This window comes from Phocoena phocoena, chromosome 2 (assembly GCF_963924675.1).
Source record: "Phocoena phocoena chromosome 2, mPhoPho1.1, whole genome shotgun sequence".
Classification (NCBI taxonomy): Eukaryota; Metazoa; Chordata; class Mammalia; order Artiodactyla; family Phocoenidae; genus Phocoena; species Phocoena phocoena.
In genome coordinates, this window is record NC_089220.1 from 140,630,899 (window position 1) to 140,658,890 (window position 27,992).

The 27,992-nt window shown below is 41.9% G+C and overlaps 1 protein-coding gene across 2 annotated transcripts in view; it reads left to right on the top strand.

The window, feature by feature from the left end:
- PDE8A (phosphodiesterase 8A) overlaps positions 1-27,992 on the top strand; it is a 100,869-nt gene that overhangs the window by 7,185 nt on the left and 65,692 nt on the right. For both annotated transcript variants that reach the window (XM_065872234.1, XM_065872235.1), the window contains exons 2-3: positions 18,749-18,805; positions 20,395-20,585. In XM_065872234.1, coding sequence (XP_065728306.1) covers positions 18,749-18,805; positions 20,395-20,585 — 248 coding nt within the window. The remainder of the gene's footprint in view (positions 1-18,748; positions 18,806-20,394; positions 20,586-27,992) is intronic.

The following is a 27,992-nucleotide window of genomic DNA, read 5'->3' on the forward strand; positions in this document are numbered from 1 at the left end:
TCTCTTTTTTCGTTGTTTGGTTTATTTATATCTGGTTCTCCACTCCCTCTGTGCCCACCATTCTAATGTGTTTAATGTATGTCATTTTGTTTTTATGTGTTCTTATAAAGTATGTACTGTTAATGTGCTTATGTATTTTAATTTATGTAAGTGGTATTGTATTACAGATCCCATTCTGTTTTCTTACTTTTTTCACTTAGCATATGCTTTTAAGATCTACCATATTGGAATTCCCTGGTGGTCCAGTGGTTAGGACACTGAGCTTCCACCGTAGGGGGCACGGGTTCAATCCCTGGCCGGAGAGTTAAGATCCTGCATGCTACACGGTGTGGCCAAAAAAAAAAAAAGAAAGAAAAGATCTACTATATTACTGTCCCCCAGTTAGACATACCCATATTGCTTGCAATTCCCTGCCACTACACATAACCCTGGACAGGCATCTTTGCTCATGTCCCCTTAAAGATCTATGTGAATAGACCCAAAATTCTCACTTCTGGGACATAGGGTATGCATAGGCAGTTTTGGCTTAACCATAGTAATTGGTTCCTGAGCATCACATACTCTAAGTGAAAATTTCAACTAGGAGTCATTTCTTAACTGTTTTGAATGGGAAAAATTACAATTCATTATAAGTCAACTCAAAATCCTGAACTTATTTCCTAAAGCATAACTGTAACTTACTAAACCACTGTACATGAATAACAGTCTAGCATATTAGAATGTAAAATGCTTAAAATAACACTTTTTAATCACCAATAGTTACTAACAAGTGGTTGCTCTGAATGTGCTAATAAGGTCAATTTGCCTGCCCCCCTTCCCCTCCCCCCCATAACCTGTCAAAGGAAGCAGAGAGCGGTCTCAGGGAGGATGGTGCTGGGATGCCCTCTCTGCACCAGTTTCAGAGATGACATTCCCTTTGACACTCCCTGCTTTCCAGCACTCTTATACAGTTATGACTACTATGATCTAACAAGTATATTCGGATTGTAAATTGAGACTTCCTGCACATAATTTTGGTCAAAATGTATTAGACTTCTGGTTTCCAGTTCTGTACGTAAGGAGCTTGGAAGTCAACACTCTGTCCTAACAACAATTAAAGCTGAACAGACTGAAAAGTTAACAACTGTTCTTAAATCCATAATAGAGGGGAAGACACAGGGTAAACTGTTGCCCCCGAGATTGGATAGCTAGGCAAATACAGGGAGTCACTGCTTACCAGAGACTCATGCAGAGAAACCTCCACACCAAACAGTGCCAGGTAGGAAAACCTGAACTGTGACTAGTGAATTGCTGGCAGCTCAGTGCAGGTAACTCAGAGTTAAAATCTCCAGGCGAACCATGGCATGGCGGCCCCCACAACATTGTGAAATTTACCTGCAGGAGCTTGACCAGATTCCCACAGTAAATAGCAGAAAAACATGTTATCTACAAGAAATCCACTTTATAAAAGCGCATATACATTAAAAGTAAAGTGGATAGAGAAAGATGTACCACGCTAACACTAATCAAAAGCAAGCAGACTAGCTACATTAATTTCAGACAGGGCGGACATCAAGGTAAGGAAAGTTATCAGGGATAAAGAAGGGTACTACATATGACAAAGAGGTCAACTCCCTAAGAAGTCACAACAATTCTTGATGTATATGCACCCAACAACAGAGCATCAAACTGCATCAGGCAAAAATCAATAGAACTGCAAGGAGAGATAGTGGATTCTTCTATCACAGTAGGAAACTTCAGCACCCCATTTCAGAAATGGACAAATCCAGCAGGCAAAACTATGGAACGACATAGTTGAACTCAACAGTACCATCAGTTAACTGGATGAAATTGACATCTATTGACTACTTTATCCAGCAACAGCAGAATGTACATTTTTCTTAAGCTCATATGGAACGCTCTCTAAGATAGACCACATTCTGGGCCACAACACCTTAACAAATTGAAAAGCATAGAAGTCATACAGTGTCCTCAGACCACAATGGAATTAAACTGGAAATCAATAACATAAAGGTAACTGGAAAATCCCAAAATATGTAGAGATTAAACAGTACACTTCTAAATAACACATGGGTCAAACAAGAAATCTCAAGAGAAATTTTAAAATATTTTGAACTAAATGAAAATGATACAATTTATCAAGATTTGTGGGATGCAGCAAAAGCAGTGCTTAGAGAAAAATTTGTGGCATTGAATACATATATTGGAAAAGAGGAAAGATCTAAAATCAGTAATCTAAGTTTTCACTTTAGAAAACTTAGGGAAAAGGAAGAGCAAATTAAATCCAAAGTAAGCAGAAGAAAAGAAATAATAAGAATTAGAGCAGAAATCAATGAAATTGAAAACAGGAAATCAGTAGAGAAAATCCTTGAAACCAAAAGCTGGTTCTTTGAAAAGATCAATAAAATCTATAAGCCTCTATAGAAGGCTAACTAAAAAAGAGAGAAGACACAAATGATTAATATCAGAAATGAAGGAGTAGACTTCACTGCAGAGCCCACGGAAACTGAAAGGTTAGTAAAAGAATACTGTGAACCAGCTCTATGCCCACACATTTGATTACATAGATGAAATGGACAAATTCCTTCAAAGACACTATCTGCCAAAACTCACGTGAGAAGGAATAGATCTGAATAGACCTATATCTATTGAAGAAATTGAGTCAGTAGTTAATAACCTTCCACAGCAGAGAGCACCAGTCCTGTATGGTTTCATTGGTGAATTCTACCAAACATTTTTTTTAATTTGTATTTTCTATTGGAGAATAGTTGATTAATAATGTTGTGTTAGTTTCAGGTATACAGCAAAGTGATTCAGTTATACATATACATGTATCTATTCTTTTTCAACTTCTTTTCCAATTTAGGTTATTTCAGTATATTGAGCACAGTTCCCTGTGCTATACCATAGGTCCTTGTTGGTTATCTATATTAAATATAGCAGGGTGTACATGTCAGTCCCAAACTCCCAGTCTATCCCTTCTCTCCACCCTTCCCTCCTGGTAACCATAAGTTTGTTCTCTAAGTCTGTGAGTCTGTGTTTTGTAAATAAGCTCATTTGTTTCGTTTTTTAAATAGATCCTGCACATAAGCAATATCATATGACATTTGTCTTTGTCTGACTTACTTCACTTAGTATGATAATTTCCAGGTCCGTCCATGTTGCTGCAAATGGCGTTATTTCATTCTTTTATTTATTTGGCTGCACTGGGTCTTAGTTGCGGCTGCTGGGCTCCTTAGTTGCGGCTCGTGGGCTCTTTAGTCGCAGCTCACCAGCTACTTAGTTGCAGCATGTAGCTCCTCAGTTGTGGCAGGTGGGCTCCTTAGTTGCGGCTCACCACCTCCTTAGTTGCAGCATGCGGGCTCCTTAGTTGTGACATGCGAACTCTTAGATGTGTCATGCACATGGGATCTAGTTCCCTCACCAGGGAGGATCGAACCTGGGCCCCCTGCATTGGGAGCATGGAGTCTTATACACTGCGCCACCAGGGGAGTCCCATTATTTCATTCTTTCCAATGGCCGAGTAATAGTCCATTGTATATATGTACCACATCTTCTTTTTTTTTTTTAAATTAATTTATTTTTGGCTGCACTGGGTCTTTTTTTTTTTTTTTTTTTTTGCGGTACGCGGGCCTCTCACTGTTGTGGCCTCTCCCGTTGCGGAGCACAGGCTCCGGACGTGCAGGCTCAGCAGCCATGGCTCACGGGCCCAGCCGCTCCACGGCATGTGGGATCTTCCGGGACCGGGGCACAAACCCGTGTCCCCTGCATTGGCAGGTGGACTCTCAATCACTGCGCCACCAGGGAAGCCCTGCATTGGGTCTTTGTTGCTGCGTGCGGGCTTTCTCTAGTTACAGCAAGAGGGGGCTACTCTTCGTTGTGGTGCGCGGGCTTCTCCTTGCAGTGGCTTCTCTTGTTTTGGAGCAGGGGCTCTAGGCGCTTGGGCTTCAGTAGTTGTGGCACACAGGCTCAGTAGTTGTGGCTTACGGGCTCTAGAGCGCAGGCTCCGTAGTTGTGGCGCACAGGCTTAGTTGCTCCACGGCATGTGGGATCTTCCTGGACCAGTGCTCAAACCTGTGTCCCCTGCATTGGCAGGTGGATTCTTAACCACTGCGCCACCAGAGAAGTCCATGTACCACATCTTCTTATCCATTCATCTGTCAATGGACATTTAGGTTGCTTCCATGTCTTGGCTGTTGTAGACAGCACTGCAGTGAACATTGGGGTGCATGTATCCTTTCAAACCGTGGTTTCCTCCGCATATATGCCTAGGATTGGGATTGTGGGATCATATGGTAGCTCTGTTTTTAGTTTTTTAAGGTACCTCGATAACTGTTCTCCATAGTGGGTATACCAGTTTACATTCCCACCAACAGTGTAGGAGAGTTCCCTTTTCTCCACACCCTCGCCAGCATTTATTGTTTGTAGATTTTTTTTTCCTTTTGCAGTATGCGGGCCTCTCAACTGTTGTGGCCTCTCCCGTTGTGGAGCACAGGCTCCGGACACGCAGGCTCAGCGGCCGTGGCTCACGGGCCTAGCTGCTCCGCGGCATGTGGGATCTTCCCAGACCGGGGCACGAACCCATGTCCCCTGCATCGGCAGGCGGACTCTCAACCACTGCGTCACCAGGGAAGCCCTGTTTGTAGATTTTTTGATGATGGCCATTCTGACTGGTGTGAGGTGCTCTCTCATTGTAGTTTTGATTTGCATTTCTCTAATAATTAGCGATGTTGAGCATCTTTTCTTGTGCCTCTTGGCCATCTGTATGTGTTCTTTAGAGAAATGTCTATTCAGGTCTTCTGCCCATCTTTTGATTGGGTTGTTTTTTTTGATATTAAATGGCATGAGCTGTTTGTAAATTTTGGAGACTAATCCCTTCTAGGTTACATTGTTTGCAAATATTTTCTCCCATTCTGTGGATTGTCTTTTCATTTTGTTTATGGTTTCCTTAGCTGTGCAAAAACCTTTGAGTTTAATTAGGTTCCATTTGTTTATTTTGTTTTTATTTCCATTACTCTAGGAGACGGATTGAAAAAGATATTGCTGCGATTTTTGTCAAAGAGTGTTCTGCCTATGTTTTCCTCTAAGAGTTTTATAGTATCCGGTCTTAAATTTAGGTCTTTAATCCATTTTGAGTTTACTTTTGTGTATGGTGTTAAAGAATGTTCTAATTTCATTTATTTTTAAGTGTAGCTGTCCAGTGTTCCCAGCACCATTTATTGAAGAGACTGTCTTTTTTTCATTGTATAGTCTTGCCTCCCTTGTTGTAGATTAATTGACCGTAGGTGTGGGGGGGTTTATTTCTGGGCTTTCTATCCTGTTCCACTGATCTGTATTTCTGTTTTTGTGCCAGTACCATACCATTTTGATGACTGTAGCTTTGTAGTATAGTCTGAAGTCCGGGTGCCTGATTCCTCCAACTCTGTTTTTCTTTCTGAAGATTGCTTTGGCTATTCAGGATCATTTGTGTTTCCATACAGATTTTAAGATTTTTTTGTTCTAGTCCTGTGAAAAATGCCATTGGTAATTTGATAGGGATTGCACTGAATCTGTAGATTGCCTTTGGTGGTATAGTCATTTTGACAATATTGATTCTTCCAAAGAAGGACACTACATAATGATCAAGGGATCAATTCAAGAAGAAGATACAACAATTATAAATATATATGCACCCAGCATAGGAGCACCTCACTATATAAGGCAAATATTAACAGTCATAAAAGGAGAAATCAACAGTAACACAATAATAGTGGGGTACTTTAACACCCTACTTTCATCAATGGACAGATCATCCAGACAGAAAATAAATAAGTAAACACAGGCCTTAAATTACACATTAGACCAGATGGACTTAATTGATATTTATAGAGCATTGCATCCAAAAGCAGCAGAATGCACATTTTTCTCCAGTGCACATGGAACCTTCTCCAGGATTGATCGCGTGTTGGGCCACAAAGCGAGCCTCAGGAAACTTAAGAAAATTGAAATCATATCAACCATCTTTTCTGACCACAGCACTTTGAGATTAGAAATCAACTATAAGAAAAAAGCTGTAAAAACCACAAATACATGGAGGCTAAACAGTATGCTACTAAACAACCAGTGGATCACTGAAGAAATCAAAGAGGAAATCAAAAAATACCTAGAGACAAATGAAAACATAAGCACGATGATCCAAAAACCGATGGGTTGCAGCAAAAGCAGTACTAGCAGGGAAGTTTATAGCAATACTGTACAATCTTATCTCAGGAAACAAGAAAAATCACACATAAACAAACTAACCTTACACCTAAAGCAGCTAGAGAGAGAAGAAGAAACAAAACCCAAAGCTAGTAGAAGGAAAGATATAAAGATCAGAGCAGAAATAAATGAAACAGAAACGAAGAAAACAATAGAAAAGATTAATGAACTAAAAGCTGGTTCTTTGAAAAGATAAAAAAAATTGATAAACCTTTAGCCAGACTCATCAAGAAAAAAAAGGAGAGGGCTCAAAGCAATAAGATAAGAAATGAAAAAGGAGAAGTTACAATGGACACCACAGAAATACAAAGGATCGTTAGAGACTACTACAAGCAACTATATGCCAATAAAATGGACAACCTGGAAGAAATGGGCAAATTCTTAGAAAGGTACAACCTTCCAAGACTGAACCAGGAAGAAATAGAAAATATGAACTGACCAATCACAAGTACTGACATTGAAACTGTGATTAAAATACTCCCAACAAGGGAATTCCCTGGTGGTCCAATGGTTAAGACTGCGGTTTCACTGTCGAGGGCCCGGATTCAGTCCCTGGTCGGGGAACTAATATCCCGCAAGCTGTGTAGCAGCACAGCCAAAGAAAAACAAAAACCAAAACCTCTCAACAAACAAAAGTCCAGGACCAAATGGCTTCACAGGCGAATTCTATCAACATTTAGAGAAGAGTTAACACCTCTCCTTCTGAAACTATTCCAAGAAATTGCAGAGGAAGGAATACTCCCAAACACATCTGTGAGGCCACCATCACCCTGATACCAAAAACAAAGATACCACAAAAAAGAAAATTATAGGCCAATATCACTGATGAACATAGACGCAGAAATCCTCAACAAAATACTAGCAGTCTGAATCCAACAATACTTTAAAAGGATCATACACCATGATCAAGTGGGATTTATCCCAGGGATGCAAAGATTCTTCAGTATTCGCAAATCAATCAGTGTTACACCACATCAACAAACTGAGGAATAAAAACCATATGATCATTTCTACCAAACATTTAAGGAAGAAATTATACCAGTTCTCTCCAATCTCTTTCAGAAGATAGAAGGAGAGGGAGTACTTTCTAACTCATTCTGTGAAGCCAGCATTTCCCTCATGCCAAAACCAGACAAAGACGTTACAAGAAAAGAAAAACTGTAGACCAACATCTCTCCTGAACATAGATGCAAAATTTTTCAACAAAGTATTAGCAAATCAAATAAAAAAGATATAAACAGACCCAGGTAAACAAGACTGCTCCTACATCAGAAAATTAATCCACAACATCAACTGACTAAAAAAGAAAAATCACATGATCATATCAGTAGATAGAGAAAACGTTTGACAGAATCCAAAACCCATTCATGATAAAAGTCGCTCAGCGAACTGGGAGTAGAGGGGAACTCCCTCAACCTGATAAAGAATACCTGCAAAAAACCTACAGCTCATATCATACTTAAATGGTGAGAAACTTGAAGCTTTCCTGTTAAGATCAGGTACAGGGTAGTGATTTCCCCTTTCACCACTTCTTTTTAACATCATACTGAAAGTCCTTGCTAATGCAAAAAGTCAAGAAAAGGATATAAAAGGTATACAGCTTGGGAAGGAAGACATAAAACTGTCATTGTTCACAGATGACATGATTGTATAGAAAATCCAAAACAACAGACAGAAGAACTCCGGAAACTAGTAAGTGATTATAGCAAGGTTGCAGGATACACGACTAATATACAGAAGTCAATTGCTTTCCTATATACTAACAATGAGCAAGCAGAATTTGAAAATAAAAACACAATACCATTTACATTAGCACCCAAAAAACAAAAAAAAAAAACTTAGGTATAAATCTAACAAAATATGTACAAGATCTATATGAGGAAAACTAAAAAATTCTGAAGAAAATCAAAGATGAACCAAGTAAATGGAGAGATATTCCATGTTTGTGGGTAGGGAGGCTCAATACTGTCAAGATGTCAGTTCTTCCCAACTTGATCTATAGATTCAATGCAATCCCAGTCAAAATCTCAGCAAGTTACTTTATGGATATTGACAAACTGATTAAAGCATTTACATGGAGAGGCAAAAGACCCGGAATAGCTATATAATATTAAAGAACAAAGTTGGAAGCCCAGAAATAGACACACATAAATATAGCCAACTGATCTTTGACAAAGAGCAAAGGCAATACAATGGAACAAAGATAGTCACTTCAACAAATGGTGCTGGAACAACTGGACAGCCATATCCAAAATAATGAATTTACATACAGATGTCACACCCTTTACAAAAATTAGCTCAAGGTGGATCATAGGCCTAAAAGTAAAATGTAAAACTGTAAAACTCCTAGAAGATAACATAGAAGAAGACCTAGATGACCTTGGTTATAGTGATGCTTTTTTAGATACAACACCAAAGATGTAATCCATGAAAGAAATAATTGATACACTGGACTTCATTAAAATTAAAAACTTCTGCTCTGTGAAAGACAATATCAAAAGAATTAGAAGACAAGCCACAGACTGGGAAAAATATATGCAAAAGATATGTCTGATAAAGGACTGGTGTCCAAAATGTATAAAGAACTCTTAAAAATGCAACAATTAGAAAATGAACAATCTGGTTAAAAAATGGGCCAAAGACCTTAACAGCCACCTCCGAAGAAGATATGCAGATGGCAAATAAGCATATGAAAAATGCCCAACATCATGTGTCCTCAGGGAAATGCAGATTAAAACAACAGTAAGATACTACTCTACACCTATTTAAATGGCCAAAATCTGGAACACTGACAACACCAAATACTGACCAGGATGTGGAGCAATGGGGTTGGAGGGTGCAAACAGTGCTAGGGGGAATGCAAAATGGCATAGCCACTTTGGAAGACAGATTGGCAGTTTCTTACAATACTAAGCATACTCTTATCATACGATCTAGCAATTGCTCTCCTTGGTATTTACCCAAAGGAGTTGAAAACATATCTATACAAACACCTGCATAAGGATGTTTATAGCAGCTTTATTCATAAGTGTCAAAACTTAGAAGCAACCAAGATGTCCTCCAGTAGGTGAATGGATAAATTTTGGTACATCCAGACAGTGGAATATTATTCAGTACTAAAAAGAAATGAGCTATCAAGCCACAAAAAAGACATGGAGGAACCTTAAATCCGTATTACTAAGTGAAAGAAGCCAATATGAAAAGGCTACATACTTGTATGATTCCAACTATATGGTAGTCTAGAAAAGGCAAAAAACTATGGAGACAATAAGAAGATAAATGGTTGCCAGTGGTAGGGGGTGGGGAGAGATGAACAGGTAGAGTACAGAGGATTTTTAGGGCAGTGGAAATACTCTATAGGATATTATAATGGATACACATCACTGTATATTTGTCCAAACCCATAGAATGTACAACACCAAGAGTGAACCCTAAGGTAGAGTATGGATTTGGGGTGATTATGATGCGTCAGTGTAGGTTCATCCTTGGTTAAAAAATGTATTGTTCTGGTGAGTGATGTTAATGATGGCAGAGGCTGTGCCTGTGTGGGGGCAGGGGGTATAATGGAAATCTTTGTACCTCCCTCTTAATTTTGTTGTAAACCTAAAACTACTCTGAAAAACGTCTCAAAAATATATTTAGTTTGGAGGACGTAGATATACATTTTAGAAATATAAATACCAGACAACTTCTGGTCAAGATTTTACCTTAGGACTTCCCTGGTGGCACAGTGGTTAAGAATCCTCCTGCCAATGCAGGGGACACGGGTTCGAGCCCTGGTCCGGGAAGATCCCACATGCCGCGGAGCAACTAAGCCCGTGCGCCACAGCTACTGAGCCTGCACCCTAGAGCCTGCAAGCCACAACTGCTGAGCCCGTGCACTGCAACTACTGAAGTCTGCGCACTCTAGGGCCTGCGTGCCACAGCTGAGTTTGGAAACCCACTTTCTGTCAAAACCTACGTTTTTAGCTTCCATACCTAGTAAGGATTTCTTCATTGCTCTAGAACCAAACTAGGGGCATCGTGAATGCTCATGTATCCCCTTTCACTAGTGATAATGGCTACTTGCTATGGAGCACTAAACTGTATGCCAGGCACCATGCAGAGAGCTGCATATCTGTTACTCATTTCATCTTCACAGTCACTAATTACCAGGTGAGATTTAGCAAAGTGAAGAAACTTGCCTAAAGTTACAGTTTTTCAGGGGAGAGGGGTCAGAGTTCAAACCTCTATGTGTCCCACCTCAGGAATACTGGTGAAGGGAAGTTTGGATGATTCTGGATAATTCACTGTGTTGCGTGGGTTGTCATTCTCAGTGTAATCACCTTCAGACAGCACTGAGGTCCATTAAGCAAACCCAGTAAAATCTAGGCTGGGGCTTGCAGTCAGGTTTGTGGGAGTGGTCAGGTAGGCGGGCAAGCAGCTGTGGAGCCTTCTGAATAAGGCTCACTGCTGTCTGAGTGTGCAGGGTGTGAGATAAACATGACTGATAAATGTAAATATGCCTGAAATAGACTTGTCCCGGAGAGAGGCAGGATGCTAATTTATTAATTTATAAGTTAGGAGTATTCCTTTTGATACCTAGATCATCCACGCCTGCTAGATTCAGTTTTTCTCCGGGAGGGAGCTGAATCAATAAGCACTGACTTCTCAACCTCTGGCTTCCCTCTGCTGGGCTGCCTGTACACCCTCCTCATTCTGACGGGAAGATCCAAGTGGTCAGTCTTCTCTTTTTGGAGGGGGTGGGGAAGAAGTAGATTCTGGTCTTGCCTCCATGATGTTATAGCTAGATTTCTGCAGTTGGATTTGAGGATTCTTAAATTTCACTGACACAGTGAAAGAGAGGCTCATGGGTTGGCTTAATCCTTCAGTTGGCTATCCTCAATTTTTCTGGGTTGATTCTGTTTTCACCTTCAGAGGCAGTCTCCTTGCAGGGTTTCTAGAAAACCTTTATTTGTCCCCTGTATCAACTACATTAACGTAATATTTAAGAAGTGGGTCCTATTTTGTACAGTATTTCAAGGTACTGTGATGTTAATGGTTCTTATTAGAGATTACCTAAGTGCTCTGAAAGAAACAGCTCTTTGGAAAAATATAGTTTTAAAAATGCCTCTGTGTGTGTAAAATTATAGTTTCATAGCAAAAACTTCTTGGAAAACCTTTTCTGTAGATATTTAGAATTTATTGGGCATTTGCTCACTGTCAGGAATTGTGATAAGCTCTTTATTTTAGTTAGTTAGTTAGTTAGTTAGTTATTTACGTTACGCGGGCCTCTCACTGTTGTGGCCTCTCCCGTTGCGGAGCACAGGCTCCGGACGTGCAGGCTCAGCGGCCATGGCTCACGGGCCCATGCGCTCCGCAGCACGTGGGATCTTCCCGGACCGGGGCACGAACCCGTGTCCCCTGCATTTGGCAGGCAGACTCTCAACCACTGCACCACCAGGGAAGCCCCGTGATAAGCTCTTTAAATGGTTCATTTAATCCAGACACCATTTTTTGCCCAGCACTATGGGTTTGGAAAAAAAGGACCTGAACGGTTTCACCCTAGCATGTGACTTGATTTTGGCATCCAATTGAGATAACATATAAAAGCCTTCTTGTAAATATGTGCTGTTTAAATTGACTGAAGGGCATATTAAGACCAGGTAAGGGAGAAAAAAGAGACTGGGACATTGAGGATGGATAATGGAGTATTTTGCTTGCTCTGGGAGGAGGACCAGGGGAAGCAGCTAGGAAGGAGCTTTACCTCAGGGTAGATCTTGGTGCCATCTTGTGGGTGGATCTGGAAAGGACCAAGCAGATCCACACCAGCTTCTACTAGGATGCCCTGCAGAACCCCAAATTTCCACACAACACTGACGTAAAACTTCAAGTCAGATATCAGAATTCTGGTCTTGGAATCGGTGGATTTGGTTGTGTTCTGTCCATTAGCAAGTCCTGATCACTCCACCTGCAAAACACACCCCAGATTTCATCTACTCATCTCTGTGGCAACTGCTAGGCCAGGCTACCATCGTCTCTCACTTGGACTACTACAGAAGCTTCCTTACTGTCTCTTTGCCTCTACTCTCACTCTCTTACTGACTGTTTTCCACAGGTAGCCAAAGGGATCATTCATTCATTTATTTTATTATTATTATTATTATTGGCTGTACTGCACAGTATGCAGGAGTTTAGTTCCCCGACCAGGGGTCAAACCCGGGCCCCCTGCATTGGGAGCGTGGAGTCTTAACCACTGTACTGCCAGGGAAGTCCCCAAAGGGATCTTAAAAAAATAAAAATCAGATCATATCATTCCCTTGTATAAAACTTTCTAGTGGCTCTTCATGAAATTTAGAATAAAACCCAGTTTTCTTGTTCTGGCTTAGAAAACTCCGCATCTTACAGCTCCTGCCTAGCCGTGAGCTCATCTCGGCACTCTTCCCTCTCCTTTCCTCAAATGTCCACCCTGTTCCCACCTTCAGTCCTGTGCTCTGCCTGGTGCTCCCTCCACTCGTAGTGTGGCTGACTCCTCGTCATTCAGATCTCGCCTTCCACAGTTCCCCCTCAGAGAGGCCTTCCTTGACTCTGATTCAAAACAGCAACCCAGTTACTCTCCGTCAAACCCCTCCCTGCTGTGTAGCAATATTATCTGTCTTGTTCTCTGTTGAATGCCCAGTGCGTAGGAAACCATCTGATACATAGTGAGTGTTCAACAAAGATTTGTCAAATGGATGGATGCTGCTTTCCAGGTTCTTGGTCTTATTTCAGCTAGATACAGGTTAGGGTCAGGTAACTTTAGGCCTTTCCCAGTGAAGCATGAAAAGACCACAGGGGGCTTCCCTCGTGGTGCAGTCGTTGAGAATCCGCCTGCCAATGCAGGGAACACGGGTTCGTGCCCCGGTCCGGGAAGATCCCACATGCCGCGGAGCGGCTGGGCCTGTGAGCCATGGCCGCTGAGCCTGCGGGTCCGGAGCCTGTGCTCCACAACGGGAGAGGCCACAACAGTGAGAGGCCCGCGTACCGCAAAAAAAAAAAAAGAATCCACCTGCCAATGCAGGGGACACAGGTTCACGCCCTGGTTCGGGAAGATCCCACATGCCATGGAGCGACTAAGTCCGTGTCCCACAACTACTGAGCCTACACTCTGGAGCCCGTGAGCCACAACTACTGAAGCACACGTGCCTAGAGCCCGTGCTCCGCAACAAGAGAAGCCACCGCAATAAGAAGCCCACGCACTGCAAGGAAGAGCAGCCCCCACTCTCTGCAACTAGAGAAAGCCTGCGCGCAGCAACGAAGACCCAACGCAGCCAAAAATAAATAAATAAATTTATTATTAAAAAAAAAAAAGACCACAGGAAAGTTTCTGTGAATTGGGCCCAGTTCCCACCATTGCCACTTACCAGCGCTTTAATAATACGGCTCTGAGCTTCAGTTTGGTCATCAATAAAATGGAGTTAATGAGCTTCCCTTACTCATAGGGTAAGGACTAAATTGGATTTAAATATGATTGGAAGCAAAGTCTTTAGCACATACTAGACACCTTCTTTCTATATTAAATCTGCACCATGTTGTCATAATTTACGTTTTCCCCTTCTCCTACTCAGGACAGGGTAGGCATTTGGTCTTTGCACTCTCAGTACCTACCCCTGTGCTTGGCTTATAACATAGTAAGTAGGTGGTCCACAAATGTCTGGGTTAATTTTGACACTCCCCACCTAAAAACTGGTGTCTCCTGACTCTTGTCCAGGCTGTGCCCCTTTGATCAATTTACCACTCTTTGCCCAGAGAGAGACAAGATGGCCACTGGCTGTACAGGGAAAGCCTGGAGGGACAGTATGGCTCAAGACAAAATCTGATTTATGTCTTTGCTATAGTTCCTAGGTTTGTAAACAATTAATATATAAATTGATCCCAGCATAACTTTCTGTTTCTAATAAAGGGATGTAGGAAAAAGATCACATGATTCATTTGTGGTTCCTAGTGCTTAGGCTTTTCCTAAGATTGCTTCCTTCCTTTCTGTTCCTTTACAATATAAAGTATATATGAAAATACTCTGAAAACTGGAAGTGCTGTATTATATACATGTGTATATGTATAAGCTGGTATGAGTATGATTTTTAGATAAATGGTTCAAAAAGATTAGCTCATTGTAAAGCAATTATACTCCAATAAAGATGTTAAAAAATAAATATATTACATTTTCAAAAGACTTAGTAAAATAAAAATTTAAATACAGAGATAAAAAAAGATTAGCTGTTGAGCATTCATTCATTCAGAAGTATTTTTTGAATGTCTGCCATATGCTAGGCACTGTTTTGGGTATTGGAAATATAGCAATAAGTAAAGCAGATAATCCCTGTCTTTGTAGAACTTGCATTCTCATGGGAGAGACACTCCTTTAATAAGAAGATAATAAAATATGTAGTGGGGCAAATGGTAACTAAAGCTGCAGAAAAAAAAAAAGCAGGCAAGGGGTAAGGGGAGGGTCAGGGGAGTAGAATATTTAGACAGGTTGGAATTATATATCTCTTTCCTCTCCTACCCCCACTGGTGATCAAGATTGGTAACATAGTAACTTTGCCCTGCAGTTAGGTCAGTTAGGCAAACAAAAGAAAACTGATAGGTGGTTCATCAAGGTGTCTAATAATAACGTATTTCAGATTTCCATCAGCCATGTTAACAAAAAATTACTTTAAAATAATAAAATACAGACATCATTCTTATCTGATATCCCAATTTAACAGTCTTTTTTAACAATAAATCTTAATAAATATATAAATATTTAAAAACCCAAAAGACTAAATTCAACAAATTGTATAATTACTGATATCAGTTCATGAATATATTATTGTTCCTGTATTACCTAAAAATATCAGTTGCTTTTGAAGCTGAAAGCTATTATTAAACTGATTTGAAAATGACTATTCCCTTCTAAATATTAATGTGAAAAATAATTATTAAGAGGGCTATGGCCTGAAGCATTAGGTCAGTTTGATTCTGATTTTCATACACAAAGAAAGGATGAGTGCACGAATTCTAGTAGTTCCGATCCCCTTATCCAGAGCAGTTGGGAAGTTGTTTACTCTTTGAGGGCCCACTGCTGACGTCTGCTCACTGAGTAATGTCATCAGATTTCCTGGTGGTGGTTATTTTGGGGGGGGGCAGTGGTAAGTAATTGTCCGGCTCTGCTGGGACACCGCTTGACAGAGGTCCTGAGAGCCGGATATACCCCGTAGACAGGATGTAAGGTTAAAATGCAATCTAGTTAAGTAAATAAAGAAAGTATTCAACGGTAAAATAGAATTGCTGAAACATTCATGTTTTAAAATGATACTGCTAAAATTATACTGAAGTAGAATCCATGCTCTTTAAAAAAATTAATCTATAGCTTCTTTTATTTCTTAGAATTAATGCGGCGGTGAGTTATTTTTACAAGTTGAGATCATAAAGTTACTCTGTAAAAGTTATTTCACCCACTTTGGGTGTAGACCATGTACTCAGAATTGTTTTCCCAGGAAGAATGAGACTTTTGCCCTTAGCTGTCCATTCTTTTTATTTATTATTTATTTATTTATTTAACATCGTCATCGGAGTATAATTGCTTTATGTTGTTGTGTTAGTTGCTGCTGTATAACAAGGTGAATCAGCTATACGTATACACATATCCCTATATCCCCTACCTCTTGTGTCTCCCTCCCACTCTCCCTATCCCACCCATCTAGGTGGTCACAAAGCATGAGCTGATCTCCCTGTGCTATGCAGCTGCTTCCCACTAGCTATCTGTTTTACATTTGGTAGGGTATATATGTCAGTGCCACTCTCTCACTTCGTCCCAGCTTACCCTTCCCCCTCCCTGTTTCCTCAAGTCCATTCTCTACATCTATGACTTTATTCCCGTCCTGCCCCTAGGTTCTTCAGAACCACTTTTTTTTTTTAGATTGCATATATATGTGTTAGCATATAGCTGTCCATTCTTTTATCTCGTCCCTCAGCTTGTGACCGACACTATATAGTATGTGTTTTTTAAAATCAAGCTAGTCGTTAACATTTTAAAGTTTTATTAATTATTATAGCCTTTAGCTTATTTTTCTCCTCCTGGTTTCCTTAAGTTTGTAGTGTTGACTTTCTCAAATTTAGTGATTTGAAAGCTTAGTATATTAATTCTTGTTTCATGACAGAAAGATCTAAGACTGTGAATGTTGCCTCTGAGTAAAATTTACTAGTATCCTGTAGGTTTTATTACATGACATTCTCATTTTTATTATTTTCCAAGCAATCTGTAGGCATAGTTTGCATTTCCCTCTCTGATCCGGCAGTTATATGAGTTTAAAAATTTCCAAGGAGGGGGTATTTTTTCTGTTTTTAATTTTGGTTTGATTGCCTTATGGTTGGAAATAAAGGCTGTACAAGGAATATGTTTTAAAGTTTTCTTTGTGACCTAGTATGTTTTTACAATATTTATAAATATTTTCTTTCTGTCCGTTCAGACTTTATCTTTTGTCTCCTTGATCCTTCATAGCAAATTTCATGAGTATCCTCTGTGAGAGGCTGCAGCTGCCGTTTCACACAGAGGACCCAAGTGCTGTCCAGCAACCGCTTCATCCTAGGCAGTGGCACAGCCCTCCTGTTGATGGGTTTTCTGGTTTCTTTTGTGCAATTCCACCCTGCCCCAACACTGTAGAAAATCAGCAAAATGATTTCCCTTCTTTTTCCTGTCATTTTGTTCCTTCTCTTTCTTTTTCCTGAGTAGTTTCACTGTCTTCTCCAAGCAGTAGGCCTGTATCATTTCTTGTTCTTTCATTCATTCATTTCTTTAAACTTTATTCATAAAAACCAACAAAAAAGTCATTGTTCTTTAAACTTTGTTCATAAAAACCGACAAAAAAGTCATTGCAAGTATGATTACGTAGAGCACATCTCTCTCTTTTAAGACTCTCTTGGACCTCCTGGATCATATTCCGTCAGAAATTCTGGCTTTGGCATCCAGCTGTGCCTCTTGATGAGGCCGGTGACTGCCCAGCTCTGGAGGATAGACGGTGCTGTGGGATGTCTGTGCTCACCCTTCCACCCTACTGCAAAGCCCTCCTCCTCAGTCTCAGGTCTAGAGTAGTAGCGACCCTCATTCTACACCTTCTGAGAGGTGAAGTTACTACAAAGCAAATCAGAAACTGAGCCAGTGTCCCATAATTAGTAGACATCAGCTTCTAGCAGTTAAAAATATACATGGACTTCCTCCATCACTAAGCAGGTTTTGTTGCACGTGTTTACTGTAGGAGAGATCACTGCTTGAGGGGAGAGATGGGAGGTGGCAGGCAGTTAGGAAGTATCTTGTGGGAAGGTTTATAGTTCTGCTGCTGCTGTGTTTTAGGTATGAAATCACACCCGTCACCCAGAGGCCTGGAGTAGGGTAGGGATCCCCTCAACACATATATACAGTGTTTCTGGAAAAATTGCAAAATGTGTCTCTTCCTCCAGGTAGCAACCCAAGGCCAGGGTTTATGGCTTGGGACTGGATTTTAGCTCTCCATTCTCCCTCCCTTGTGCTCCTTTGTGCAGTGCACAGACTTCCCAAACCTTCCAGTGGCCCTGGGTTTGCAGCACAGTTTATAAAACTAAACAGACTGGTCAGTGGAATCCCAGATGCCACTTGCTGCTTTGTGGCCTTAAACAAAGTACTTGGAACCTCAGCTTTCCAATATAAACTCTCAACATGTTGCAGAGGTTCAGCGAGATAACGTATGTTCAGCCCTTAGCACAGTGCCCAGTATATGCTGAGCCCTCCGTTGGCGCTATGATTCTATTACTTGTTGGGGTTTGGTTATGACACTGTATTTATCTTTGTGTGTTAAGTTCTCAAATAGATAAGCTTTTTTTTTTTTTTTGGCCGCACCACAAGGCTTGTGGGATCTTAGTTCCCCGAACAGGGATCAAACCCGGGCCCCCCAGCAGTGAGAGTACAGAGTCCTAACCACTGGACCACCAGGGAATTTCCCAATAAGCATTTATTGATAAGCACCGTGCTTGTCTGTAAAATGAAAGTGTTAACCGTTTCTCAACAAGGAGTCTTTGAGGTCCCATGGTTCTGATAGCTGGATTTCTTTTTTTGTGTGTGTGCCATTTTAGATGTAAGATTTCATTGTCCATCAGGGGAAAGATGGGAGTAGATGTGGAAGAAACCAATGTTCGTTCGGTGTCTAATCTTTGGGGGCTCTTTATATTGTAATCTCACGTGATCTCTGTAACACATGAGGAATTGAGGCCGAAGGTTGGGTAATTCACTTAGAGTCACACACAGCTAGGAAAAGAAAAGCCGGGATCAGACTCATTTTATGTGTCCTTCTCTGCTCTCCACCTTTCCTGGGGTTTATAAGGAGATAACTGAGATCCCTGTGTCTAATAAGTATTTACGTAATTTTTCTCTAGAGTAGAAATTTCATTTTCATCTGTGGCACTGATGAGAGAAAAATTTAAGCAAGCTTATCTTTTTTTTTTTCTTTTCATTTTTAAGCAGATCTTTTTCTTGCAGGTAGCAGTAGCTGATATACAATTTGGCCCCATGAGATTTCATCCAGATCAGCTCCAGGTAATAATATACCATGCTGTAATTTTCACCTTGATTTTCTTTAAAGACGGGGAGGGAGAGGGTCTAAAGTTATACATTGAAAATAATCTTCGGTTTTAGATAAAATATTGGATCAATATTGAATTCCCTGAACTTGATAGCAGTACTACAGTTATATCAGGGAATGTACTTTTCTTAGAAATACACATTGAGGTATTTAGAGATGAAATGTCTGCAGCCTACTTTAAAAGGTTCAGCAATAAGATAATATGTATAATTGTGTGTGTGTGTACGTGTGTAGTACGTATGTGGAGAGAGAGAAAGCAAAGGTGGCAAAATGTTAACAATTGATGAAACTAGAAGAAGGGTGTTCTGGCATTTATTGTCATTCATGACTTTTTGTAGGTTTGAAATTTTCCAATATAGAGAGTAAAAGCATGGTCTGCTCTGTTACTGAATCAGCTTTAGCAGAGAGAAAATATCTATAAATTTTCTAATCCAAAATATTAAAATAACCAATTGAAATTTAGCTCCAGCGTTACTTGGTGCTTCCTGTACACAAACGCATGCTCACTGTTACATTTTTTAAAATGTGAAAAGGACTGGCAGAAATGTGCTCTTGGGACTTCCCTGGTGGTCCAGTGGTTAAGACTCCACGCTCCCAATGCAGGGGGCCTGGGTTTGATCCCTGGTCAGGGAACTAAGATCCCACATGCTGCCCAGCACAGAAGAAATGTGCTCTCTTAACTCTTTGCACTTGTGGTATTTGTGCACCTGGGTAAGCTTAGAGGGACTGAGTCTTGGGGAATGGGGTTTCTGTCAGCTTTGCAGTCTCTTTCCCTTAGGCTGTCCCACCTTGACTGTACCACGTACCACAGTTGCCCCGTTAGTGTGAGTGTGAAGGGATGGAGCAGTGTGCTCCTGCCCCAGGTTTGGCGTGGCGGCTTGACTGCGCAGGGGAAAGGGCAGCAGACGCAGGCCTCACCCATCCAGGCCAGGTGCGAGGACAGCCAGCTGTTTCTTGCACCTGGCGCTATTCTTGTATCACCACACGGGCAGTTTTTGAACTGTAACGTTTTGGTCTACTTTAAGTCTCCTCTCTTATAATCAAAGCAATTTTTTTTTTTAACTTGGAGGAGTTACATAAAGTCTTGAGTCAGAATACTTAAATGTATTATTTAAAGTATTAAGTATTCTGGGAGTTTGACTGAAATATTGGTGTTTGCCATCTAAGGACTTACCTAGTTAAGTTACTGTTAACTAAAATAAATATTTGTGTTTTTTAATTGACTCAGTTTTAAGATAAAGTACTTAATCAAGTCTTTGTTGAGTTCTTCCAGTGGGCTTATTAGCAAAAGAAATAAGCATATGATCCATGCACTGACTTCCAGACTAAGAACAGATAGAATAGCACTCATTTCAGGGAGCTGAGTGATAACGTCCCAGAGTTACGTGTAGGAAAAGGATTTATTCAACAGATCGTTATGCTCACATCTGTGTACTTGCCTTGAAAACACTTGGGAGTTTTCTGTGGCTTGTTAAGAAATGACAATTCTAACGACACCTTTCTTTTTTTTTTTTTTAAAAGTGTTCATGCTTTTTTGATTCAGGTACTTTTAGTGTTTCCCAAAGAAGATAAACAGTGTAATGGATTCTGTAGGGCATGTGAAAAAGCAGGGTTTAAGTGTACAGTTATCAAGGAGGCTCAGACGGCCCTTGCCTGTTTCCTGGACAAACATCATGACATCATCATCATTGACCACAGAAATCCCCAACAGCTGGACGGGGAGGTGCTGTGCAGGTAAGCCTGAGACTCAGGCCTCATTTGTGACAGTAAACGCAGCCCCAAATACATTAGGTTAAATTCAGTGTCTTTTAAGTTGCCTTCCATGCAAGTAAAATAAGCAAGACGTTAGAATATTATTATTTCCAGGAGGGATCTCTATCTTTTTTGTTTTGTTTTGCTTTGCTTAAAACAGTAAGAAAATCTGAATGTGAACCATTAAGGGTTAAGATGAAATCCTGTATGTAATTAACCACAACTGTCACCTGCATAGTACTGCAACAAGAGTTATTATAGTTTTCTAGATGTTTTTGAAGTTATAAATATTTTGAAAATTGTCTTCTAATGTTAGGTGTATGTGCCTTGTTTCTCATACTTGCAGAATATCAATATCATGAGAGAATTTGGGCAGCAGACATAAATCTAAGAAAAGTACTTTCTAAAGAAAGTCATTTGCTGCTGATGGAAGCAAGGCGAAAGTGAAATACCCATTTTATTTGAAAGAAAACTTTTATGTTGGGGAAGACAAATCATAATTTCAATATAATGTAAAATTTTATAATGTATTAATTTTAAGGACATTTAAATGTTGACTTTTAGGAGATAGAAAAGGTTGAAAACCAAATATAACAGGAGTTAAAAACTGAGCTGACAGGAAAATGACATCCTATCAGAAGGTTGTTTACAGGTACATGGTGATTTCCATGTACTTGAGAGTTCACCTTTCAAGTAGTCAGATGAGGTGGCTTTTACCCAGGTGTGATCCACCTCCAGTAAAGCTTCCCTCGGGCCTTGCTCTGTGTTGCCTGCCATGCTGCCTGTGTTCCTTTCCTGTTTCTGTCTGGTTGATGGCAGTTAGCCATTGTCACTGTAGCCCAGACTTGTTTGACGTGTTATCTGACAGCACACCCATGAGGGATGTGGAGATGTGGAGAGAGCTCTGACCCTGGGTCCTATGCTCGGCTCTTCCCTTGCCCAGCTGCCTTTGGGTAACTCTCTGCCTTCTCTGAGGATGTGTTTTCTCAGCTGTAAATTTGGAACACTTGGTTTCCAAGATCCTTTCTCTCTCTAGCATTTGATGGATAGCACTCAGAGGAAGGGAAGAAAATATCTTAGTTACGTGGTGCTTTTAGTCTTGGTAGACTGCTGCTAGGCCGGAGAAATATCTAAGGAGAGCCAAAGAGCCCAAACAGAAAAGGTGAAGGGGGGTGAGGTGCTGAGGACAACTTGTCTTCCTTCACAGTCTTGTCCAGGTCCAAACCTGGCCACAGGTATGTGCTGGACCATGACATTCATACTCATAAAGATGGCTCTGCTAGACCGTCCTGTGTTATAAAAGAAAAACTAAGTTGTGGTAGTTATGGTCTACTTTTTTTTTATTGTGGTAAGGTACACATAACACAATTATGCTCCACTTTTTGAAGGAGGAGAAAGTACTGTTACACATTTTGGGAATATTCTAAACAAATAGGGTAACTCATTCAGGAAATTTATAAATTTACAACTTATACAGTTTTAAAACAGAGAAAGTGACCTGGGTTGCTTAACGTGCGGTTTTAGAGAAGCTTAGACTGTCATGAGTGCATGTCTTCTACCAAGTCCCCACCACCCTCCATCCAGCCTCTGATGGGGGTTAGGGTTTCCCAAGGGAGAGTTCTGAGTTTCATAAGTTCTCCTCCATGTTGAGTCCAGCTCTGTCCATATTTGGCCCCAGATTTCCAACATTTGAGGACAGGAGTGGTCTTTTCTGGTTGGAGCACATCCTCACTGCTGTCAGCGGCTTCTCACAGAGTGTGGTTTCATATTCCAGCCCCATCAAGGAGGACTCCTCTGAGTACCTTCTTCCAATCAAGATCTCTCGTAGGCATGGCTCCCGAACCGAAAAGCTCACGGGTTTGGGTAGATGAGCGTAGAGTAAGCAGAGCCGTCACCCCCCTGTGTTAGCCAGAGAGCAGACCTCTACAAAGGCACCCCTGGTCACGCTCCTTTCCTGACAGCTGTGTCACAGCCCTGGCCAAGAATCGGAAGTCTTTCTTGCTAGCTGTGTTCTACCACGTCACTTTTGTCTTGTTGGCTGAGGATTTGGAGGACAAGGGGTGGGGGGAGTCCTTGTGCCATTTGTAGTGAGTTTTCTAGAGGCAAGAGTGGGCCCTGATTTACTTTCCTAGTCAGTTTCATCTCAGTTCTGGCCCTTACCTGGTTTATCTCCCTTAAGATCATCCCTTTTAAGGGTGCCTGCCCACTGTGGACTGTTCCTTCAAGGAATCTTTCCAGGCCGTCCCTCCTGAACCTGCTCGCCCTCTCTCTCCACTTATACTGCTCACTAAGAGACCTCAGCCCTGGCAGAGCCCCGCCTGTCCCTTATTCTTCCTTTTGGGATACCTGATCAACACCCGCTGTGAAGGTTTTTCATCAGTTGCTGATGTGTCTAAATGATTAGCATTCAGCTGTATCTCTCTACTGGGGACATGTGGGGACTCCTTACACTCCTTATCAGATGCCTTCCTAGAGGTTAGATATTCTGTGTCTGCGATACTTTCAAACTCACTAGTTGAGGGAACCCTACTTGGCAGGTCTTCTTGGTTCAGGACACTGTGCTTGTTACCAGAGCTACACAGGTGAATAAGACATGGTTCTTGCCTCTGAGGAACAAATGCTTTTGTTGGCGGGGGCAAGCGAGCGATTTCAGCACAGCTCATAGATGCCCACAGAGGAGGTATGCTGCGGGTGCCTGTGTCTAGGAGGGCTTCACAAGGGGGTGTTTGAGTTGAGTCCCAAAGGATAAGCGGGAGTTCTGAAAGGAAGGACGGTGGAGAAAACATTCTGGGTGGAGGAAGCAGCACGTGTAGGACCGGGCAGGGTGTCCAGGGCTCCTCTGCCTGGTGTCAGGTGGCTGCTGGATCCAGCAGGTACGGGCCCTGGCTCAGGGTGAGGGTGGAGCAGCAGACGAGCCTGATCTGGAGGGCCTTGTGTGCTGAGCCAAAGGCTTTGGAGTCTGCCCTGTAGGCAGTTGAGACCCTGGCGTAGTCTGCGTATTCTACGCAGGGGAGTGTCCGGAGTGCACTGCCAAAGCACTGTGGCTGCCGCCTGGAGAGTGGAGAAGGAGATGGAAGGAGCGGAGGCCTGTCAGCCAGCTGTGAGGCTGAGGTCAGGGCCTCCTCCCAACTTCCTGTAGAGACAAAAACTGACCACAGCAATGAACGAACCAAAGATAAGATGACAGATAAGTCAGAAGTTGGGAGACAGAAAAGGACAGGGATTCTCACTGTACCTCTTGTGCTATGGGGACCAATAAAGAAGCCTGTTCCTGGAATGTCCTCTGCATACTTCAGCCTCTGAAGCTGAAATTCCAATGGCCCTGCAGGAAGGAAGTGGGAAGAGGCTTTGCTTTACTTCCACTGTGTCCTGCTGAGCCTGGGAAGCTGGAGTTGCACCGACCAGAGCCGAGCACCATCACTTCTGTGATTTACTTTCTACATCCACTAGAAAACCCAAGACAGGGAGCAGAGGGAGATGGACAAAGACGTGGTTTTTCCTACCATGTTGTAAGACGGGGCAGAGGCATAAGGAGCCTGGGAACATTCCTTCACATATTGCAGTTTCAAAACAGCAAACTGCATCAGTTGTCAGGTTTAGCCAGAGAATGGCAGAGAGCAGGCCAGGAGTCCCCTCTGAGCAGCAGAGCCATGCACGCCTGCTGGCAGCGCTCTCTGAGCACGAACTTGCACCTGTTGACCTGATCTGCAGGTCCAGACCTCAGAGGAGGACGGCTGCTAACCCCAAGGGCCCAGCAAAGGGGGGTGCAAGGGAGACTTCTCTGCTGCAGACAGTCTGCCTGGGTTGATGTTGCTCCCATTCAAGGATAAAGAAGGGGACCAAAAAGCTGCCAAATTATGGAGGGGGAAAGAACAGCCTGAAGACAAAGAAAATTGTTTTCTATAAGAAACTGAAGAACCTTTTAGAAGGCATATGCTTAGTGTACTCAGAAGAAATGAAGAGCTAGTCCTCTGTGCAACAGGAGCAGGGCTCTGTAATGAAAGGGAAGATTTTTATAAAGGGAGATGGAGGAAGTAAAGCACTGTGTAGAAACCCAACATACGTTAACAGAATTAAGTCTGTGTTGACGTGAAAGGATGCTCAGCATCACTAACCATTAGAGAAATGCAAGTCAAAATTACAATGAGGTATCACCTCACACCAGTCAGAATGGCCATCATCAAAAAATCTACAAACGATAAATGCTGGAGGGGGTGTGGAGAAAAGGGAACCCTCTTGCACTGTTGGTGGGAATGTAAATTGATACAGCCACTATGGAGAACAGTATGGTGGTTCCTTAAAATACTATAAATAGAACTACCATACGACCCAGCCATCCCACTACTGGGCATATACCGTGAGAAAACCATAATTCAAAAAGTCATGTACCACAATGTTCACTGCAGCTCTATTTACAGTCGCCAGGACATGGAAGCAACCTAAGTGTCCATCAACAGATGAATGGATAAAGAAGATGTGGCACATATATACAATGGAATATTACTCAGCCATAAAAAGAAACGAAATTGAATTATCTGTAGTGAGGTGGATGGACCTAGAGTCTGTCATACAGAGTGAAGTAAGTCAGAAAGAGAAAAACAAATACCGTATGCTAACACATATTTATGGAATCTAAAAAAAAAAGAAAAGGTTCCAATGAACCTAGGGGCAGGACAGGAATAAAGACGCAGGTGTAGAGAATGGACTTGAGGACACGAGGAGGGGGAAGGGTAAGCTGGGACGAAGTGAGAGAGTGGCATGGACATATATACACTACCAAGTGTAAAATAGATAGCTAGTGGGAAGCAGCCACATAGCACAGGGAGATCAGCTCGGTGGTTTGTGGCCACCTAGAAGGGTGGGATAGGGAGGGTGGGAGGGAGACGCAAGAGGGAGGAGATATGGGGATATATGTATATGTATAGCTGATTCACTTTTTTATAAAGCAGAAACACAACATTGTAAAGCAATTATACTCCAATAAAGATGTTTAAAAAAAAAAATGTCTGTTGAATGCAGAAGCAGGATTGAACTCAGAGTGCTGAGTGCTTTCATAACTATCTCTGGATTTACCTTGGTCTGAACATCCTTTTTACTATTGTAAATTCCATTCTTTTCAATGTGAAACTCATTCCACGTGGCAGAGGGAACAGTGGCATAGTACAAGTAACGGAGTTGTGGTATTGTAAAATTTAAGTCATTGAAGAGCTTTGCTATGTTCATACAGTAAGCCTCCAGCATGTGGCCTTTTTTCCAGTTTTGTATCAAGACCATCATCAGAATTACTTGTAGTTTCCTAGTGTATCTGGAGACTGGTAATTGCCCCCCAATATCCATTTCTACTCTTTTCTTAATAGCAGAATATCTAGTGTTTAGGTGGGAATACGACCACCTAGAAAATATACTGCATTCCCTAGCTTTTCTTGCAGCTGGCCAATGGAAGTGTCATGTGCAACTTCTGAAAAGTGTCCTTGAAGGGAATATGCATGCCTTTCTTCCTGCTGTCTGGAATGTGGATGTTATGGCTAGAGCTCAGCATCTGTCTTGGACCATGAGGAAGAAACCACGTACAGACAGTAATAGAGAAACGTAACACAGAAGGAGCCCAGTTCCTGATGCTGCAGAGTGCCATTGCAGCTTGGACTGCTCACCTCTGCACACCTTGCATGTGGGAGACAAGTCTTGTTTAAGCCACTTTCTCTGGAGTTTTCTGTTGTGCATAACCAAATCAAATGCAAATGTTTCACCAGGTAGCATGGTTCTGAGAGCTTCCCAGTGTGCTTGTGCAGCCTTTCAGAATCTCATGCTGTAGACTCACACCGCATCTTTCTTTTTTTTTCTCTTTTTTTAAGATTTTTTTTTTGATGTGGACCGTTCTTTTTTTTTTAAGTCTTTATTGAATTTGTTACAATATTGCTTCTGTTTTATGTTTTGATTTTTTGCCCAGGAGGCATGTGGGATCTTAGCTCCCTGGCCAGGGATCAAACCCATACCCTCTGCATTGGAAGGCAAAGTCTTAGCCACCAGACCGCCAGGGAAGTCCCTCACGCCCCATCTTTTTTTCTGACTTCTTGAAATCTTCCTTCCGAATGTCCGGGTGTATATTTTGATGACTCCATGTCATTCCTTTCTTAGTTTTCATGAATTCTAAAGTAAAGGGTGTTATTTTGTAACCCGGGTTCCTGACATTTCTATTTCCTAGCCAGTTCTTCCTTCTTATGGACCAGAGAAAGTTAAGAATACGCCTCTGCCTTTTCATACCGTGTTAGACCTCCTTTGCAGGGACCTGCTTGTCTCCAGGAAACATGGTCTTTCCTTCTACTTTGTCCTTAGCCCAGTGCCCCTCATCTCTGTATCCAAATCTACTTAACTGAGACCATCTACGTGGTTGCGTACTTGCTATTATACCACTCAGATCTCTGTTTTTCTTGTAAAAAGATGAGAGCTAGTTTGAAATGGCTGGCTGCATACTTAAATTGCCTTTTCTCCCTCTAAATCTTCATGATATGATAGAAGTATAAATGTAAGAACAACTACAGTGTCCTAAGAAGTCATGGAAATACCATTCGTGAGTCCATGTCTTTCATTCCCTGTTTACGATTAGTGCTAGGGTGAGTATTAGCCAACAGGTTTGAAAAGTGACCTGGCCTTGTCTGTTGTGTGAGGGTCTGCCATGCCAGTCACCCTCCGGAGCCAAAACAGCCCTTCCCATGGCTCCTTCTCCAGGAAGGTGAGCTTGGCTATTTTCTAGGCAGGGAGACCATGTTTGGACCAGGGCCTGGCACCTGGTCAGCAAGCCCTTCAGCGACCTGTCAGGAGGGCTCCTCCGGTATAGCCAGGTAGCCAGTGCCCTTTAGGTTGGCTCCCTCTGGAGATGGTAGGCAAATAGAAGCTGGAGGAGCACAGTGGACCCTAGGAGAAGCAGAAGTGTTGACACAGAGAGAGAGAGAGAGCGAGAGAGAGAGAGAGAGAGAGTGTTACGAGCTACGTGGTCCATGAGAGAGACTGGCTGGTCCCTAGGGCTGCTTTTCCATCCCTGAGCAACTTCCCAGCCCCAGAGCTAGTCTGCATCTGTCATTGGACTTCAGCCTTTCTCACCCTGAGCTCCATGAGAAAATTAAGCCTCAGTGCCCTGAGGCAGGGATAGGCAAAGGGGAACACAGTCAGGCCCATTCGTTTATGCATTGTCTGTGGCTGCTCTCGTGCCACAATGGCAGAATTGAGTAGTCGTGACAGAGTCTGTATGGCCCAAAAAGTCTAAAATATTTACTATCTGGCCCTTTACAGAGAAATTTTGCCAAAACCGAGGCATCCATTGTATATGATGAATTGACTTTTCTCTTATGCATCTGGAATGGTTATGTTATGAACCATCCTTGGGAGAATTGA